This window comes from Melanotaenia boesemani, chromosome 2, assembly GCF_017639745.1.
Source record: "Melanotaenia boesemani isolate fMelBoe1 chromosome 2, fMelBoe1.pri, whole genome shotgun sequence".
Classification (NCBI taxonomy): domain Eukaryota; kingdom Metazoa; phylum Chordata; class Actinopteri; order Atheriniformes; family Melanotaeniidae; genus Melanotaenia; species Melanotaenia boesemani.
In genome coordinates this window covers 729,552-749,523 of record NC_055683.1, presented here as the reverse complement: position 1 = coordinate 749,523, position 19,972 = coordinate 729,552, and the positions used below count along the sequence as shown (strand labels likewise).

The following is a 19,972-nucleotide window of genomic DNA, read 5'->3' as shown; positions in this document are numbered from 1 at the left end:
ACAGTCTCTCAACAATAAAGGTCAGTTAAATTAGACTTTTTCACTTTTTATTTTTATCTCCTTTCTTTTTTACTATTGAAAATGAAAATAATACAATATCAGTCCTCCATCAACACTTTGTACAGTGGGGATGGGGGGCTGCTGACCTCGACTCAGGACATTGTGGGTCCCGAGTTTGTTTGGTTTATAGTAATCGTAATCATTTCTGGAAACTCAGCTCTGTATGTGACCCATCTCTGCATGTACTAGAAAGCAGTGAGTGGCCATGTTTGGGTACCCAGGAAGCAGTTGGGAGAGGTTAAGGGCCTTGCTCAAGGGCCCACAGTGGTTCACCTCTGATGGCACACCAGGGATTCGAACCCAGGTTTCCACAGATCCAAGCCCACCTCTGTAAACACTAGGCTACCACTCCCCTACAAAGTTCAGAAAACACAACTTGTTATTCAACTAGGATCTTTACATCAGACTCCACACAGACACTTTTATTTTATTCCATTTTATTATTTCTATTTTATTTTTTTATTTATTTATTTTTTTGTGGGAGAGAGATTCAGAATTGTGTTTTTCAAGAGATTAAAACGAAGATGTTTCTTTACTTCTACTTTTTGTAGAACTTCACCAGAGTGAAGAAAATTACAAGGAAATCTGTGATAAAGTTGTGATCTATTTATTATATTTACCTGCTTGTTTCTGTCCGACCTGCAGCATCAGAAGCTACATCAGATGCTGATGGTCATCACGTCTGAGCAACACAGAACCAGAAAGGACTAGAGGAGGAGGACCCGCTCTGTCACCACAGAGGCTGAACCTACAACGTTCTTCTCCACCATCAACTACAGAATGCGACAGCGTTGCTTCACAACTGAAGGAAACAGGAACACAGCGTAAAACAATCAGCACCCTCTGTTCTCAGTGACTCGTCGCGTTTCTTAGCCGAAGCTCGCACACAGTGTCTTCAACTGACATTTTCAGCGTCTCTCTGCAGGACACCTTGACTCTGTCAAATGATAGTTACCGTTACAGCAGGTGGTGTTAAAGGGCTGCATGACCGAGTCCACAACACACACATGCTGCGGTAGACTTTGTTAATATTCCTCCCTGACCTCTTTTGTAACCTGACACACACACTGCATGTGATGGAAAGCTTGTTTTCACAGACCAGACCATCCTAAGCTGAACTCTTCTGACTTCTGCATCATGATCGTTCGCCGCCTTCGGCCATGTTTGCTGCTGCAAACGTTACGAACTGTTGAGCAAAATGTAGACAAAGCAACCCTTCACCATCATATCATTTCCTCACACTTTACTGTAAACAGCAAGGACGGTTGTAAAAGATGTTGGAACTGAGCAGTGAGGGTCATCCGCAGCTTCATGCCTCCTGTATCCAGAGGAGGAGCTTTTCTGTCACCGTAGCAACAGCCGTGTAAGCTTGTGTTTGTTATTCGCAGCAGACGTCCGTTGTAGGCTTCATGTGGAACATTATTTTATTTCTGCAGACAGAAACTGTGATGTGTCCTGTTAACTCAGCCAAATTGCATCTTTGGTGTAGCCTCTTGTTCTTTCTGTTATGTTTTATATTAAAGGAATATCTGATGGCCGGACCCAGTCTCACATTTCTTTATATTATTACAACATAATTCAATGATTAACAATCAACGACCAACTGATTTATATCATGGTGATGTGTTTTCAGAAGGATCATTCTAAAATTTCTAAACAAGGTGGCAGATAGACCAGGTTATAGGTCGCAGATACACGAGGTGATGGGGTGGCAGATAGATGGAGTGTTAGGTCACAGATAGACGAGGTGAAGGGGTGGCAGATAGACGGGGTGATAGGTCACAGATAGATGGGGTGATGAGGTGGCAGATAGACGGGGTGTTAGGTCACAGATAGACGGGGTAATAGGTCACAGATAAACGGGGTGATAGGTCACAGATAGACGGGGTAATAGCTCACAGATAAACGGGGTGATAGGTCACAGATAGATGGGGTGATGGGGTCGCAGATAGATGGGGTGATGAGGTGGCAGATAGACGGGGTGTTAAGTCACAGATAGACGGGGTGATGGGGTCACAGATAGACGGGGTGATAGGTCACAGATAGACGGGGTGTTAGGTCACAGATAGACGGTGTGTTAAGTCACAGACAGACAGGGTGATGGGGTCGCAGATAGACGGGGTGTTAGGTCACAGATAGAAGGGGGGGTTAGGTCACCTGATAGACGGGGTGATGGGGTCACAGATAGACGGGGTGTTAGGTCACAGATAGACGGGGTGATGGGGTCGCAGATAGACGGGGTGATGGGGTCGCAGATAGACGGGGTGATAGGTCACAGACGGGGTGTTAGATCACAGATAGACGGGGTGATGGGGTCACAGATAGACGGGGTGTTAGGTCGCAGATAGACGGGGTGATGGGGTTGCAGGTAGACGGGGTGATAGGTCACAGATAGACGGGGTGTTAGGTCACAAATAGACGGGGAGATGGGGTCGCAGATAGACGGGTTGATGGGGTGGCAGATAGACGAGGTGATGAGGTGACGGGGTGGCAGATAGATGGGGTGATAGGTCACAGATAGACGAGGTGATGGGGTGGCAGATAGACGGGGTAATAGGTCACAGATAGACGGGGTGATAGGTCACAGATAGATGGGGTGATGGGGTGGCAGATAGATGGGGTGATGAGGTGGCAGATAGACGGGGTAATAGGTCACAGATAGATGGGGTGATAGGTCACAGATAGATGGGGTGATGAGGTGGCAGATAGACGGGGTGTTAGGTCACAGATAGACGGGGTAATAGGTCACAGATAAACGGGGTGATAGGTCACAGATAGATGGGGTAATAGCTCACAGATAAACGGGGTGATAGGTCACAGATAGATGGGGTGATGGGGTCGCAGATAGATGGGGTGATGAGGTGGCAGATAGACGTGGTGTTAGGTCACAGATAGACGGGGTGATGGGGTCACAGATAGACGGGGTGATAGGTCACAGATAGACGGGGTGTTAGATCACAGATAGACGGGGTGATGGGGTCACAGATAGACGGGGTGTTAGGTCGCAGATAGACGGGGTGATGGGGTTGCAGGTAGACGGGGTGATAGGTCACAGATAGACGGGGTGTTAGGTCACAAATAGACGGGGAGATGGGGTCGCAGATAGACGGGTTGATGGGGTGGCAGATAGACGAGGTGATGAGGTGACGGGGTGGCAGATAGATGGGGTGATAGGTCACAGATAGACGAGGTGATGGGGTGGCAGATAGACGGGGTAATAGGTCACAGATAGACGGGGTGATAGGTCACAGATAGATGGGGTGATGGGGTGGCAGATAGATGGGGTGATGAGGTGGCAGATAGACGGGGTAATAGGTCACAGATAGATGGGGTGATGAGGTCACAGATAGATGGGGTGATGAGGTGGCAGATAGACGGGGTGTTAGGTCACAGATAGACGGGGTAATAGGTCACAGATAAACGGGGTGATAGGTCACAGATAGACGGGGTAATAGCTCACAGATAAACGGGGGTGATAGGTCACAGATAGATGGGGTGATGGGGTCGCAGATAGATGGGGTGATGAGGTGGCAGATAGACGGGGTGTTAGGTCACAGATAGACGGGGGTGATGGGGTCACAGATAGATGGGGTGATAGGTCACAGATAGACGGGGTGTTAGGTCACAGATAGACGGGGTGTTAGATCACAGATAGACGGGGTGATGGGGTCACAGATAGACGGGGTGTTAGGTCGCAGATAGACGGGGTGATGGGGTCGCAGGTAGACGGGGTGATAGGTCACAGATAGACGTGGTGTTAGGTCACAAATAGACGGGGAGATGGGGTCGCAGATAGACGGGTTGATGGGGTGGCAGATAGACGAGGTGATGAGGTGACGGGGTGGCAGATAGATGGGGTGATAGGTCACAGATAGACGAGGTGATGGGGTGGCAGATAGACGGGGTAATAGGTCACAGAGAGACGGGGTGATAGGTCACAGATAAACGGGGTGATAGGTCACAGATAGATGGGGTAATAGCTCACAGATAAACGGGGTGATAGGTCACAGATAGATGGGGTGATGGGGTCGCAGATAGATGGGGTGATGAGGTGGCAGATAGACGGGGTGTTAGGTCACAGATAGATGAGGTAAAAGGTCACAGATAAACGGGGTGATAGGTCACAGATAGATGGGGTGATGGGGTCGCAGATAGATGGGGTGATGAGGTGGCAGATAGACGGGGTGTTAGGTCACAGATAGACGGGGTGATGGGGTCGCAGATAGACGGGGTGATAGGTCACAGATAGACGGGGTGTTAGGTCACAGATAGACGGGGTGTTAAGTCACAGATAGACGGGGTGATGGGGTGGCAGACAGATGGGGTGATAGGTCACAGATAGACGAGGTGATGGGGTGGCAGATAGATGGGGTGATAGGTCACAGATAGGCAGGGTGATGGGGTGGCAGATAGACGGAGTGTTAGGTCACAGATAGATGAGGTGATGGGGTGGCAGATAGACGGGGTGTTAGGTCACAGATAGACGGGGTGATAGGTCACAGATAGATGGGGTGATGGGGTCGCAGATAGATGGGGTGATGAGGTGGCAGATAGATGGGGTGATGGGGTTGCAGGTAGACGGGGTGTTAGGTCACAGATAGACGGGGTGTTAGGTCACAGATAGACGGGGTGATGGGGTGGCAGATAGACGAGGTGATGGGGTGATAGGTCACAGATAAACGGGGTGATGGGGTGGCAGATAGACGGAGTGTTAGGTCACAGATAGATGAGGTGATGGGGTGGCAGATAGACGGGGTGTTAGGTCACAGATAGACGGGGTAATAGGTCACAGATAGACGGGGTGATAGGTCACAGATAGATGGGGTGATGGGGTCGCAGATAGATGGGGTGATGAGGTGGCAGATAGACGGGGTAATAGGTCACAGATAGATGGGGTGATAGGTCACAGATAGATGGGGTGATGAGGTGGCAGATAGACGGGGTGTTAGGTCACAGATAGACGGGGTAATATGTCACAGATAAACGGGGTGATAGGTCACAGATAGACGGGGTAATAGCTCACAGATAAACGGGGTGATAAGTCACAGATAGACGGGGTGATGGGGTCGCAGATAGATGGGGTGATGAGGTGGCAGATAGACGGGGTGATGGGGTCACAGATAGACGGGGTGATAGGTCACAGATAGACGGGGTGTTAGGTCACAGATAGACGGGGTGTTAGATTACAGATAGACGGGGTGATGGGGTCACAGATAGACGGGGTGTTAGGTCGCAGATAGACGGGGTGATGGGGTCGCAGGTAGACGGGGTGATAGGTCACAGATAGACGTGGTGTTAGGTCACAAATAGACGGGGAGATGGGGTCGCAGATAGACGGGTTGATGGGGTGGCAGATAGACGAGGTGATGAGGTGACAGGGTGGCAGATAGATGGGGTGATGAGGTGGCAGATAGACGGGGTGTTAGGTCACAGATAGACGGGGTGATGGGGTCACAGATAGACGGGGTGATAGGTCACAGATAGACGGGGTGTTAGGTCACAGATAGACGGGGTGTTAAGTCACAGACAGACGGGGTGATGGGGTCGCAGATAGACGGGGTGTTAGGTCACAGATAGAAGGGGGGGTTAGGTCACAGATAGACGGGGTGATGGGGTCACAGATAGACGGGGTGTTAGGTCACAGATAGACGGGGTGATGGGGTCGCAGATAGACGGGGTGATGGGGTCGCAGATAGACGGGGTGATGGGGTGGCAGATAGACGAGCTGATGGGGTGATAGGTCACAGATAAACGGGGTGATGGGGTGGCAGATAGACGGAGTGTTAGGTCACAGATAGATGAGGTGATGGGGTGGCAGATAGACGGGGTGTTAGGTCACAGATAGACGGGGTAATAGGTCACAGATAGACGGGGTGATAGGTCACAGATAGATGGGGTGATGGGGTCGCAGATAGATGGGGTGATGAGGTGGCAGATAGACGGGGTAATAGGTCACAGATAGATGGGGTGATAGGTCACAGATAGATGGGGTGATGAGGTGGCAGAGAGACGGGGTGTTAGGTCACAGATAGACGGGGTAATAGGTCACAGATAAACGGGGTGATAGGTCACAGATAGACGGGGTAATAGCTCACAGATAAACGGGGTGATAGGTCACAGATAGATGGGGTGATGGGGTCGCAGATAGATGGGGTGATGAGGTGGCAGATAGACGGGGTGTTAGGTCACAGATAGACGGGGTGATGGGGTCACAGATAGACGGGGTGATAGGTCACAGATAGACGGGGTGTTAGGTCACAGATAGACGGGGTGTTAGATCACAGATAGACGGGGTGATGGGGTCACAGATAGACGGGGTGTTAGGTCGCAGATAGACGGGGTGATGGGGTCGCAGGTAGACGGGGTGATAGGTCACAGATAGACGTGGTGTTAGGTCACAAATAGACGGGGAGATGGGGTCGCAGATAGATGGGTTGATGGGGTGGCAGATAGACGAGGTGATGAGGTGACGGGGTGACGGGGTGGCAGATAGATGGGGTGATAGGTCACAGATAGACGAGGTGATGGGGTGGCAGATAGACGGGGTAATAGGTCACAGATAGACGGGGTGATAGGTCACAGATAGATGGGGTCGCAGATAGATGGGGTGATGAGGTGGCAGATAGACGGGGTGTTAGGTCACAGATAGATGAGGTAATAGGTCACAGATAAACGGGGTGATAGGTCACAGATAGATGGGGTGATGGGGTCGCAGATAGATGGGGTGATGAGGTGGCAGATAGATGGGGTGATGGGGTCGCAGATAGACGGGGTGATAGGTCACAGATAGACGGGGTGTTAGGTCACAGATAGACGGGGTGTTAAGTGACAGATAGACGGGGTGATGGGGTGGCAGACAGATGGGGTGATAGGTCACAGATAGACGAGGTGATGGGGTGGCAGATAGATGGGGTGATAGGTCACAGATAGGCAGGGTGATGGGGTGGCAGATAGACGGAGTGTTAGGTCACAGATAGATGAGGTGATGGGGTGGCAGATAGACGGGGTGTTAGGTCACAGATAGACGGGGTGATAGGTCACAGATAGATGGGGTGATGGGGTCGCAGATAGATGGGGTGATGAGGTGGCAGATAGATGGGGTGATAGGTCACAGATAGACGGGGTGTTAGGTCACAGATAGACGGGGTGGTAGGTCACAGATAGATGGGGTGATGGGGTCGCAGATAGACGGGGTGATAGGTCACAGATAGACGGGGTGATGGGGTCGCAGATAGAGGGGGTGATAGGTCACAGATAGACGGGGTGTTAGGTCACAGATAGATGGGGTGATTGGTCGCAGATACACAGGGTGATGGGGTGGCAAATAGACGAGATGATGAGGTGACGGGGTGGCAGATAGATGGGGTGTTAGGTCACAGATAGACGAGGTAATAGGTCACAGATAAACGGGGTGATAGGTCACAGATAGATGGGGTGATGGGGTGGCAGATAGATGGGGTGATGAGGTGGCAGATAGACGGGGTGTTAGGTCACAGATAGACGAGGTGATGGGGTGGCAGATAGACGGGTTAATAGGTCACAGATAGACGGGGTGATAGGTCACAGATAGATGGGGTGATGGGGTCGCAGATAGATGGGGTGATGAGGTGTCAGATAGACGGGGTGTTATATGACAGATAGATGGGGTGATGGGGTCACAGATAGACTGGGTGATAGGTCACAGATAGACGGGATGTTAGGTCACAGATAGACGGGCTGTTAAGTCACAGACAGACGGGGTGATGGGGTCGCAGATAGACGGGGTGTTAGGTGACAGATAGACGGGGTGTTAGGTCACAGATTGACGGGGTGATGGGGTCACAGATAGACGGGGTGTTAGGTCACAGATAGACGGGGTGATGGGGTCGCAGATAGACGGGGTGATGGGGTTGCAGATAGACGGGGTGATGGGGTCGCAGGTAGACGGGGTGATAGGTCACAGATAGACGGGGTGTTAGGTCACAAATAGACGGGGAGATGGGGTCGCAGATAGATGGGGTGATGGGGTGGCAGATAGACGAGGTGATGAGGTGACGGGGTGGCAGATAGATGGGGTGATAGGTCACAGATAGACGAGGTGATGGGGGGGCAGATAGACGGGGTAATAGGTCACAGATAGACGGGGTGATACGTCACAGATAGATGGGGTGATGGGGTCGCAGATAGATGGGGTGATGAGGTGGCAGATAGACGGGGTGTTAGGTCACAGATAGACGAGGTAATAGGTCACAGATAAACGGGGTGATAGGTCACAGATAGATGGGGTGATGGGGTCGCAGATAGATGGGGTGATGAGGTGGCAGATAGACGGGCTGTTAGGTCACAGATAGCCGGGGTGATGGGGTCACAGATAGACGGGGTGATAGGTCACAGATAGACGGGGTGTTAGATGACAGATAGACGGTGTGATGGGGTGACAGATAGACGGGGTGATAGGTCACAGATAGACGGGGTGTTAGGTCACAGATAGACGGGGGTGATGGGGTCGCAGGGAGACGGGGTGATAGGTCACAGATAGACGGGGTGTTAGGTCACAGATAGACGGGGAGATGGGGTGGCAGATAGACGGGGTGATGGGGTGGCAGATAGACGAGGTGATGAGGTGACGGGGTGGCACATAGTTGGGGTGATAGGTCACAGATAGACGAGGTGATGGGGTGGCAGATAGACGGGGTAATAGGTCACAGATAGACGGGGTGATAGGTCAGAGATAGACGAGGTGATGGGGTGGCAGATAGATGGGGTGATGAGGTGGTAGATAGACGGGGTGTTAGGTCACAGATAGACGGGGTGTTAGGTCACAGATAGACGGGGTGATGGGGTGGCAGATAGACGAGGTGATGGGGTGATAGGTCACAGATAAACGGGGTGATGGGGTGGCAGATAGACGGAGTGTTAGGTCACAGATAGATGAGGTGATGGGGTGGCAGATAGACGGGGTGTTAGGTCACAGATAGACGGGGTAATAGGTCACAGATAGACGGGGTGATAGGTCACAGATAGATGGGGTGATGGGGTCGCAGATAGATGGGGTGATGAGGTGGCAGATAGACGGGGTAATAGGTCACAGATAGATGGGGTGATAGGTCACAGATAGATGGGGTGATGAGGTGGCAGATAGACGGGGTGTTAGGTCACAGATAGACGGGGTAATATGTCACAGATAAACGGGGTGATAGGTCACAGATAGACGGGGTAATAGCTCACAGATAAACGGGGTGATAGGTCACAGATAGATGGGGTGATGGGGTCGCAGATAGATGGGGTGATGAGGTGGCAGATAGACGGGGTGATGGGGTCACAGATAGACGGGGTGATAGGTCACAGATAGACGGGGTGTTAGGTCACAGATAGACGGGGTGTTAGATTACAGATAGACGGGGTGATGGGGTCACAGATAGACGGGGTGTTAGGTCGTAGATAGACGGGGTGATGGGGTCGTAGGTAGACGGGGTGATAGGTCACAGATAGACGTGGTGTTAGGTCACAAATAGACGGGGAGATGGGGTCGCAGATAGACGGGTTGATGGGGTGGCAGATAGACGAGGTGATGAGGTGACGGGGTGGCAGATAGATGGGGTGATGAGGTGGCAGATAGACGGGGTGTTAGGTCACAGATAGACGGGGTGATGGGGTCACAGATAGACGGGGTGATAGGTCACAGATAGACAGGGTGTTAGGTCACAGATAGACGGGGTGTTAAGTCACAGACAGACGGGGTGATGGGGTCGCAGATAGACGGGGTGTTAGGTCACAGATAGAAGGGGGGGTTAGGTCACAGATAGACGGGGTGATGGGGTCACAGATAGACGGGGTGTTAGGTCACAGATAGACGGGGTGATGGGGTCGCAGATAGACGGGGTGATGGGGTCGCAGATAGACGGCCTGATGGGGTGGCAGATAGACGAGCTGATGGGGTGATAGGTCACAGATAAACGGGGTGATGGGGTGGCAGATAGACGGAGTGTTAGGTCACAGATAGATGAGGTGATGGGGTGGCAGATAGACGGGGTGTTAGGTCACAGATAGACGGGGTAATAGGTCACAGATAGACGGGGTGATAGGTCACAGATAGATGGGGTGATGGGGGTCGCAGATAGATGGGGTGATGAGGTGGCAGATAGACGGGGTAATAGGTCACAGATAGATGGGGTGATAGGTCACAGATAGATGGGGTGATGAGGTGGCAGATAGACGGGGTGTTAGGTCACAGATAGACGGGGTAATAGGTCACAGATAAACGGGGTGATAGGTCACAGATAGACGGGGTAATAGCTCACAGATAAACGGGGTGATAGGTCACAGATAGATGGGGTGATGGGGTCGCAGATAGATGGGGTGATGAGGTGGCAGATAGACGGGGTGTTAGGTCACAGATAGACGGGGTGATGGGGTCACAGATAGACGGGGTGATAGGTCACAGATAGACGGGGTGTTAGGTCACAGATAGACGGGGTGTTAGATCACAGATAGACGGGGTGATGGGGTCACAGATAGACGGGGTGTTAGGTCGCAGATAGACGGGGTGATGGGGTCGCAGGTAGACGGGGTGATAGGTCACAGATAGACGTGGTGTTAGGTGACAAATAGACGGGGAGATGGGGTCGCAGATAGATGGGTTGATGGGGTGGCGGATAGACGAGGTGATGAGGTGACGGGGTGGCAGATAGATGGGGTGATAGGTCACAGATAGACGAGGTGATGGGGTGGCAGATAGACGGGGTAATAGGTCACAGATAGACGGGGTGATAGGTCACAGATAGATGGGGTCGCAGATAGATGGGGTGATGAGGTGGCAGATAGACGGGGTGTTAGGTCACAGATAGATGAGGTAATAGGTCACAGATAAACGGGGTGATAGGTCACAGATAGATGGGGTGATGGGGTCGCAGATAGATGGGGTGATGAGGTGGCAGATAGATGGGGTGATGGGGTCGCAGATAGACGGGGTGATAGGTCACAGATAGACGGGGTGTTAGGTCACAGATAGACGGGGTGTTAAGTCACAGATAGACGGGGTGATGGGGTGGCAGACAGATGGGGTGATAGGTCACAGATAGACGAGGTGATGGGGTGGCAGATAGATGGGGTGATAGGTCACAGATAGGCAGGGTGATGGGGTGGCAGATAGACGGAGTGTTAGGTCACAGATAGATGAGGTGATGGGGTGGCAGATAGACGGGGTGTTAGGTGTTAGGAACAACCCTGACATCCTGCAGAACAAAAAGATGATAAACTTCACTCAATGGAAGACTAAAGGAATACAACAGTTAGGACAGATAATAGAAAATGGAAACTTTGTATCTTTCAACACAATTGTCTCACAGTATGGAATCAACAGCAATAAATTCTTAGAGTACCACCAACTAAAATCAATTATATGTAAGAAGTATACCCCTGTACAGTTAGACTTGCAGCTTCCTGTCAGAATAGCAGAATTCCTGAATCATAATACTCCAAAATTATTATCAAAAATATATAGATTACTTGCAAAGCTAGAAGACAGGATATCTCTCCCGACTTCAAAATGGGAAGATGATTTATCTAATAACTTTGATCAGAAAAGATGGTCACAAATATGTTTAAACACGTTTAAAATGACTCAGAATTCAAATATACAACTAATACAATTCAAAATTCTCCATAGAACTCATTATACAGGACACAGGATGTTCAGGATGGGCCTTTCACCATCAGATATCTGCCCACACTGCTCTGAGAACACCTCTGATAGCTACATCCATGCGCTGTGGTCCTGCACACCTGTCCAAAGGTTCTGGATTAAGGTGTGTGAAGATCTCTCAAAATGGTTTAAAACTAGTTTTCCTGCAAACCCCACACTTTGCCTACTGGGCGACCTGGGTGACACCAACATAGGAATACACTCCATAAACTTGGTCCTCGCAGTCTTATGCATCGCAAAGAAAACTATTCTTGTGAACTGGAAAGATAAGAATAATTTGTCTATCCAGCAGTTTAGAAATCTCCTGTTAGATCACATCAGCATTGAGACAATGTCTGCCTCCTCCAGGAACCAGTCAGATGACTTTCATTCCCTCTGGTCCCCTGTGACTGGCTACATCACTTAATGTAGGTGGAGGATTGCGGCTTCGCTGGGATGGGGGCGGATGTGGGTGGGGGGGTCCCTGGTGGCTTCAGGTCTCCGGTTGTCTCCTGGGTGGGGATCTAGGCTGCTCCGCTGCTGGGTCGGCTGGGGGTTCCGGTCTGGGCGGGCGGCATTGGGTGGGCCCCGGGGTGGGGCTGCCTCGTGGCGGTGGGGGGTGGCTGCTGGGGTGCCTGGGTCGGTGTCCGTCGGCCCCTGGCCGGGTGGCCGGTCGGGCCCGGGGTGGGCCGGGTGGGGGCCCCGGGCTCTGGGGCGTCGGGTCTCCCCCCGCTCCTGGGGGTGGGGGGTCTGCCGCTGCTGGGGGGGGCTGGGCCCGTCCGGATGTGCCGTGCCGGGGGTTGGTCCGTGCCCTGGTGCTTGGTCGTAGCCCCGGAACCTGGGTGGGGGTGTGTTTGTGTGTGGGTGTGTGTGTGTGTGTGTCTGTGGGTATGCTGGTGTGTGGGTGGGTGTAGAGGGACGTGTGTGCCGTATGTGTGTGTGGGTGTGTATGAAGGTCTGGGTGTGTGCGTGTATGTGTGTGTGTGAGTAGTGTGCGGGTGTGTGTGTGGAGGTCTATGTGGGATGTGGGTGTGTGTGAAGGTATGTATATATGAGTGTGTGCACGTGGAGGTCGAGGTGTGTGTGGAGGAGTGAAGGAGTGGGTGGAGGCGTGAGTATGTATGGAGGTGCTTGTGTGTATATGCAGGTATGTATGTGAGTGTGTGTGTAGTGGTGTATGTGTATGGAGGGGTATGAGAGTGTGTGTGTATGTGGGCACCGGTGTGTGTGTTTATAGGTATGTGCGTGACGTGTGTGTGTGGAGGTATGTGCACGTATTGAGGTGTTGGTATATAGAGGTGTGTGAGAGTGTGTGTGAGTGGCTGGGGAGAAAAAAAAAAAAAAAAAAAAAAAAAAAAGGGAGTGTGTGCGTTTGCAGGGGGTTAGGACGTGTCCTCTGGGGGGCGCCCTGGCTGGGTGTTGGGGGCGGGGGCCTGGGGTTCCCTTCCTTCGCCTCGCCCCCCTCCCACTCAGAAAGAGGAAAGTGGCCCCTTGGGCTGGTGGCTGGCCCCTGGGGGGGTTCGTGGCGTGCCTGGGTTGGGGTGCCTGCTCTGGGCCTGTGACGCCCTTCGGGGCCGGCGGGGGATGGGGGCGCCCTAAGCCACTGGCGGGTCGTCTTCCAGGGGGGAGGCTTACCCCCCTCTGGACCTACATCTCCTGACCCCTCCCCTCCCCACTCTTCACTACATACACAGGTAGGGCCGTGGGGGGTGTGCTTGTTGCGCTGGGCGGGGCAGGGGGGGTCATCATAGTGGCCCCGTTGCTTCGCCGAGCGGCAGCATGCCTCCCAGCTTTTAATTCCACTTAGTCACTGAGCACAAATAACATTTGCAACATACAAACACGTTTTGGGGGGTGGAACATGCGAGGTCAGGTGGGTGGGACTGCTCAGGTGGCCCCACCCCCTCCTCAATGCAGTTACTGCCCCCCAATTTTAACCCTCTTTTTTTAATTGCAAACAGCACATAATATATTCCCTCACTAGTGGGGGAGGGAGGGGCGATGGGGTCTTCAAGCGCCCCTGTCTCCATGGATGGCCCGGGGGCGGGGCGGGCCGGGTGGCCTGTCGCGTTGGCCCGGGGCGTGGGCGGGCTGTCCCGGGGGGTTTGGCTGCTGGCCCTGGGGGGAAGGTGCTGTTTTGGGGGTGGGGAGTGGGGGACTGGGGCGGGGTGGGGGGGGTGGGGGCCTGGCTCGTGTCTCCTCGCCTCCTGGCTGGGGCTGTCCCCCCGCGGCGTGGGGTGGCGGGAGGATGGTGGTGGGGGGATGGTGTTTGTGTGTGTGTGTGTGTGTATGTGGGGGGGGGGGGGGGGGGGGGGGAGAGTGGTGTGTGTGTGGGGGGATGGGTGGTGGAGGGATGGTGTGTGTGTGTGGGAGGGTGGGGTGTGTGGAGGTGGATGTGTGGTGTGTGGGAGGGGGGGTGGTGTGGGTGTGGGAGGATGAATGGTGGAGGGATGATGTATGTGGGGGAGGATGGGGTATGTGTGGGAGAATGTATGGTGCAGGGAGGGGGAGTGTGTGGGAGGATGGATGGTGGAAGAATGGTGTGTGTGCAGGAGGATGGATGGTGTATGGGAGGGAGGATGGTGTGTGTGTGGGGGAGTGGTGTATGTTTGGGAGAGTGGGTGATGGAGGGGTGGTGTGTGTGTGTGTGGGAGGATGGGGTACGTGAAGGTGGATGTTTGGTGTAGGAGAGGGAGGACGGTGTATGTGTAGGAGAATGATGTATGTGTGGGAGGATGGGTAGTGGAAGGATGGTGTGTGTGTGTGTGTGTGGGAGGTGTGAAGGTGGAGGATGGTGTATGTGTGGGAGGATGAGTGGTGGAGGGATGATGTGTGTGTGGGAGGATGGGGTAGGTGTGGGAGAGTGTATGGTGGAAGGATGGTGAGTGTGTGGGAGGATGGATGGTGGAAGGATGGTGTGTGTGTGGAAGGATGGATGGTGGAAGGATGGTGTGTGTGTGTGGGAGGACAGAGTATGTAAGGGTTGGATGGTGTATGTGTGGGAGGATGAATGGAGGAGTGGAAGGAGAGTGTGTGTGTTTGTGTGTGTTGGTCTGGGGGGGGGGGGCAGGACTGGTTCTCGGGGTGTGCGGCTGGGCGCTGGGGTGTGGGGCTGGCCTCTGGCGGTGGCCGTCTGGGCGGGCCGGGTCCCCCCGGGTGGCGTGCTGGCCCTTGGCCTGTGGGGGTGGGGGGTGTCCCTGCGCTCCTGGGCCCGGGCCCTCTGCCCCGTCTGTCCCGGGCGGCCGGTGCCCGGGGGGGTCGGGGACTGCTGGCCTCGGCCTGCCGGGGCCGGTGCCCTCTGTCCGCGGGGCGGCTCCTGCTGGGGTCTCCTGCTGCTGCCTTCCTGGGCGGGCGAGTGGTCGTCTCTGTGGACCGGTCGGGATCTGTAGCCTACGGGGGGGCTGGTGGCCTGGGTCTCGGGACCGCTGGCCTGACTCTGGCCTCTGTTCAAGTGAGGTGGCATCTGCATGATCACTCTGCATGGTCACTCCTTCCTGAACGTCTCCACACAGTCTTTGCGTCGCCATGTGGCCGAGTTCTCCAGCATATCCACACAGGTTTCTCTGCGCGTGTTCTTGAATACAGCAGTTTCACTTATATCTATTATCATATTTTTTTTTCTTTTTTTTTTTTATTATTTCTGTTATTATTATTATTATTACTCTTACTCTTATTATTATTACTACTACTATTATTATTATTACTATTATTGTGATTATTATTATTGTTACTATTATCAACTAGTTGTGTAATGACCTACTGGCCAGGATGATCTTAGCTATATATGTTGCAAGTAGTATGGATTACATGGTTTTCTGTATAATGTTTTAAGTCCCCACCCGCACTCCCCACACCCTTTCTGTCCCTCTCTCTCCCCTCCCTCTTCTCTCTACTTTCTTTTCTATCTCTCTCTCTCTCTGTCCCCTCCGGTCGAGTCCAGCATTAAGAGTCTGATTTAATAAAGTTTTTCATGTCATCAAGAGGGACTTTATACATGTAGTATAAATCCCTGCTTGATAGAGTAAAATTGCCCAGCACCAGACAGCAGCCAGACAATCATTCTGTTTGCAACGATGCTGGACAAGACAAGTTAAAAAAAAAAAAAAAAAAAAAAAAAAAAAAAAAGACGGGGTGTTAGGTCACAGATAGACGGGGTGATAGGTCACAGATAGATGGGGTGATGGGGTCGCAGATAGATGGGGTGATGAGGTGGCAGATAGATGGGGTGATAGGTCACAGATAGACGGGGTGTTAGGTCACAGATAGACGGGGTGATGGGGTGGCAGATAGACGAGGTGATGGGGTGGCAGATAGACGGGGTGTTAGGTCACAGATAGACGGGGTAATAGGTCACAGATAGACGGGGTGATAGGTCACAGATAGATGGGGTGATGGGGTCGCAGATAGATGGGGTGATGAGGTGGCAGATAGACGGGGTGTTAGGTCACAGATAGATGGGGTGATTGGTCGCAGGTACACAGGGTGATGGGGTGGCAGATAGACGAGGTGATGAGGTGACGGGGTGGCAGATAGATGGGGTGTTAGGTCACAGATAGACGAGGTAACAGGTCACAGATAAACGGGGTGATAGGTCACAGATAGATGGGGTGATGGGGTGGCAGATAGATGGGGTGATGAGGTGGCAGATAGACGGGGTGTTAGGTCACAGATAGACGAGGTGATGGGGTGGCAGATAGACGGGTTAATAGGTCACAGATAGACGGGGTGATAGGTCACAGATAGATGGGGTGATGGGGTCGCAGATAGATGGGGTGATGAGGTGTCAGATAGACGGGGTGTTATATCACAGATAGATGGGGTGATGGGGTCACAGATAGACTGGGTGATAGGTCACAGATAGACGGGATGTTAGGTCACAGATAGACGGGCTGTTAAGTCACAGACAGACGGGGTGATGGGGTCGCAGATAGACGGGGTGTTAGGTCACAGATAGACGGGGTGATGGGGGTCGCAGATAGACGGGGTGATGGGGTCGCAGGTAGACGGGGTGATAGGTCACAGATAGACGGGGTGTTAGGTCACAAATAGACGGGGAGATGGGGTCGCAGATAGATGGGGTGATGGGGTGGCAGATAGACGAGGTGATGAGGTGACGGGGTGGCAGATAGATGGGGTGATAGGTCACAGATAGACGAGGTGATGGGGGGGGCAGATAGACGGGGTAATAGGTCACAGATAGACGGGGTGATAGGTCACAGATAGATGGGGTGATGGGGTCGCAGATAGATGGGGTGATGAGGTGGCAGATAGACGGGGTGTTAGGTCACAGATAGACGAGGTAATAGGTCACAGATAAACGGGGTGATAGGTCACAGATAGATGGGGTGATGGGGTCGCAGATAGATGGGGTGATGAGGTGGCAGATAGACGGGCTGTTAGGTCACAGATAGCCGGGGTGATGGGGTCACAGATAGAGGGGGTGATAGGTCACAGATAGACGGGGTGTTAGGTCACAGATAGATGGGGTGATTGGTCGCAGGTACACAGGGTGATGGGGTGGCAGATAGACGAGGTGATGAGGTGACGGGGTGGCAGATAGATGGGGTGTTAGGTCACAGATAGACGAGGTAATAGGTCACAGATAAACGGGGTGATAGGTCACAGATAGATGGGGTGATGGGGTGGCAGATAGATGGGGTGATGAGGTGGCAGATAGACGGGGTGTTAGGTCACAGATAGACGAGGTGATGGGGTGGCAGATAGACGGGTTAATAGGTCACAGATAGACGGGGTGATAGGTCACAGATAGATGGGGTGATGGGGACGCAGATAGATGGGGTGATGAGGTGTCAGATAGACGGGGTGTTATATCACAGATAGATGGGGTGATGGGGTCACAGATAGACTGGGTGATAGGTCACAGATAGACGGGCTGTTAGGTCACAGATAGACGGGCTGTTAAGTCACAGACAGACGGGGTGATGGGGTCGCAGATAGACGGGGTGTTAGGTCACAGATAGACGGGGTGATGGGGTCGCAGATAGACGGGGTGATGGGGTCGCAGATAGACGGGATGATGGGGTCGCAGATAGACGGGGTGATGGGGTCGCAGGTAGACGGGGTGATAGGTCACAGATAGACGGGGTGTTAGGTCACAAATAGACGGGGAGATGGGGTCGCAGATAGATGGGGTGATGGGGTGGCAGATAGACGAGGTGATGAGGTGACGGGGTGGCAGATAGATGGGGTGATAGGTCACAGATAGACGAGGTGATGGGGGGGCAGATAGACGGGGTAATAGGTCACAGATAGACGGGGTGATAGGTCACAGATAGATGGGGTGATGGGGTCGCAGATAGATGGGGTGATGAGGTGGCAGATAGACGGGGTGTTAGGTCACAGATAGACGAGGTAATAGGTCACAGATAAACGGGGTGATAGGTCACAGATAGATGGGGTGATGGGGTCGCAGATAGATGGGGTGATGAGGTGGCAGATAGACGGGCTGTTAGGTCACAGATAGCCGGGGTGATGGGGTCACAGATAGACGGGGTGATAGGTCACAGATAGACGGGGTGTTAGATCACAGATAGACGGGGTGATGGGGTGACAGATAGACGGGGTGATAGGTCACAGATAGACGGGGTGTTAGGTCACAGATAGACGGGGTCATGGGGTCGCAGGGAGACGGGGTGATAGGTCACAGATAGACGGGGTGTTAGGTCACAGATAGACGGGGAGATGGGGTGGCAGATAGACGGGGTGATGGGGTGGCAGATAGACGTGGTGATGAGGTGACGGGGTGGCACATAGTTGGGGTGATAGGTCACAGATAGACGAGGTGATGGGGTGGCAGATAGACGGGGTAATAGGTCACAGATAGACGGGGTGATAGGTCAGAGATAGACGAGGTGATGGGGTGGCAGATAGATGGGGTGATGAGGTGGTAGATAGACGGGGTGTTAGGTCACAGATAGACGGGGTAATAGGTCACAGATAAACGGGGGTGATAGGTCACAGATAGACGGGGTGTTAGGTCACAGATAGACGGGGTGTAAGGTCACAGATAGACGGGGAGATGGGGTCGCAGATAGACGGGGTGATGGGGTGGCAGATAGACGAGGTGATGAGGTGACGGGGTGGCAGACAGATGGGGTGATAGGTCACAGATAGACGAGGTGATGGGGTGGCAGATAGACGGGGTAATAGGTCACAGATAGACGGGGTGATAGGTCACAGATAGATGGGGTGATGGGGTGACAGATAAACGAGGTGATGGGGTGGCAGATAGACGGGGTAATAGGTCACAGATAGACGGGGTGATAGGTCACAGATAGATGGGGTGATGGGGTCGCAGATAGATGGGGTGATGAGGTGGCAGATAGATGGGGTGATAGGTCACAGATAGATGGGGTGTTAGGTCACAGATAGACGGGGTGTTAGGTCACAGATAGATGAGGTGATGGGGTGGCAGATGGACGGGGTGTTAGGTCACAGATAGACGGGGTGATAGGTCACAGATAGATGGGGTGATGGGGTCGCAGATAGATGGGGTGATGAGGTGGCAGATAGATGGGGTGATAGGTCACAGATAGACGGGGTGTTAGGTCACAGATAGACGAGGTAATAGGTCACAGATAAACGGGGTGATAGGTCACAGATAGATGGGGTGATGGGGTCGCGATAGATGGGGTGATGAGGTGGCAGATAGACGGGCTGTTAGGTCACAGATAGCCGGGGTGATGGGGTCACAGATAGACGGGGTGATAGGTCACAGATAGACGGGGTGTTAGATCACAGATAGACGGGGTGATGGGGTGACAGATAGACGGGGTGATAGGTCACAGATAGACGGGGTGTTAGGTCACAGATAGACGGGGTGATGGGGTCGCAGGGAGACGGGGTGATAGGTCACAGATTGACGGGGTGTTAGGTCACAGATAGACGGGGAGATGGGGTGGCAGATAAAGGGGGTGATGGGGTGGCAGATAGACGAGGTGATGAGGTGACGGGGTGGCAGATAGATGGGGTGATGAGGTCGTAGATAGACGGGGTGTTAGGTCACAGATAGACGGGGTAATAGGTCACAGATAAACGGGGTGATAGGTCACAGATAGACGGGGTGTTAGGTCACAGATAGACGGGGTGTAAGGTCACAGATAGACGGGGAGATGGGGTCGCAGATAGACGGGGTGATGGGGTGGCAGATAGACGAGGTGATGAGGTGACGGGGTGGCAGATAGATGGGGTGATAGGTCACAGATAGACGAGGTGATGGGGTGGCAGATA

General features: G+C 53.0%; 1 protein-coding gene across 3 annotated transcripts in view; it reads left to right on the top strand.

Annotated features, from left to right (window-relative positions):
- si:dkeyp-72e1.9 (syntaxin-binding protein 4) overlaps positions 1-1,594 on the top strand; it is a 151,425-nt gene extending 149,831 nt beyond the window's left edge. For all 3 annotated transcript variants that reach the window (XM_042001208.1, XM_042001226.1, XM_042001215.1), the window contains exon 21: positions 704-1,594. In XM_042001208.1, coding sequence (XP_041857142.1) covers positions 704-746 — 43 coding nt within the window. In that variant the 3' untranslated portion in view covers positions 747-1,594. The remainder of the gene's footprint in view (positions 1-703) is intronic.
- The last annotated feature ends 18,378 nt before the right edge of the window (positions 1,595-19,972 follow it).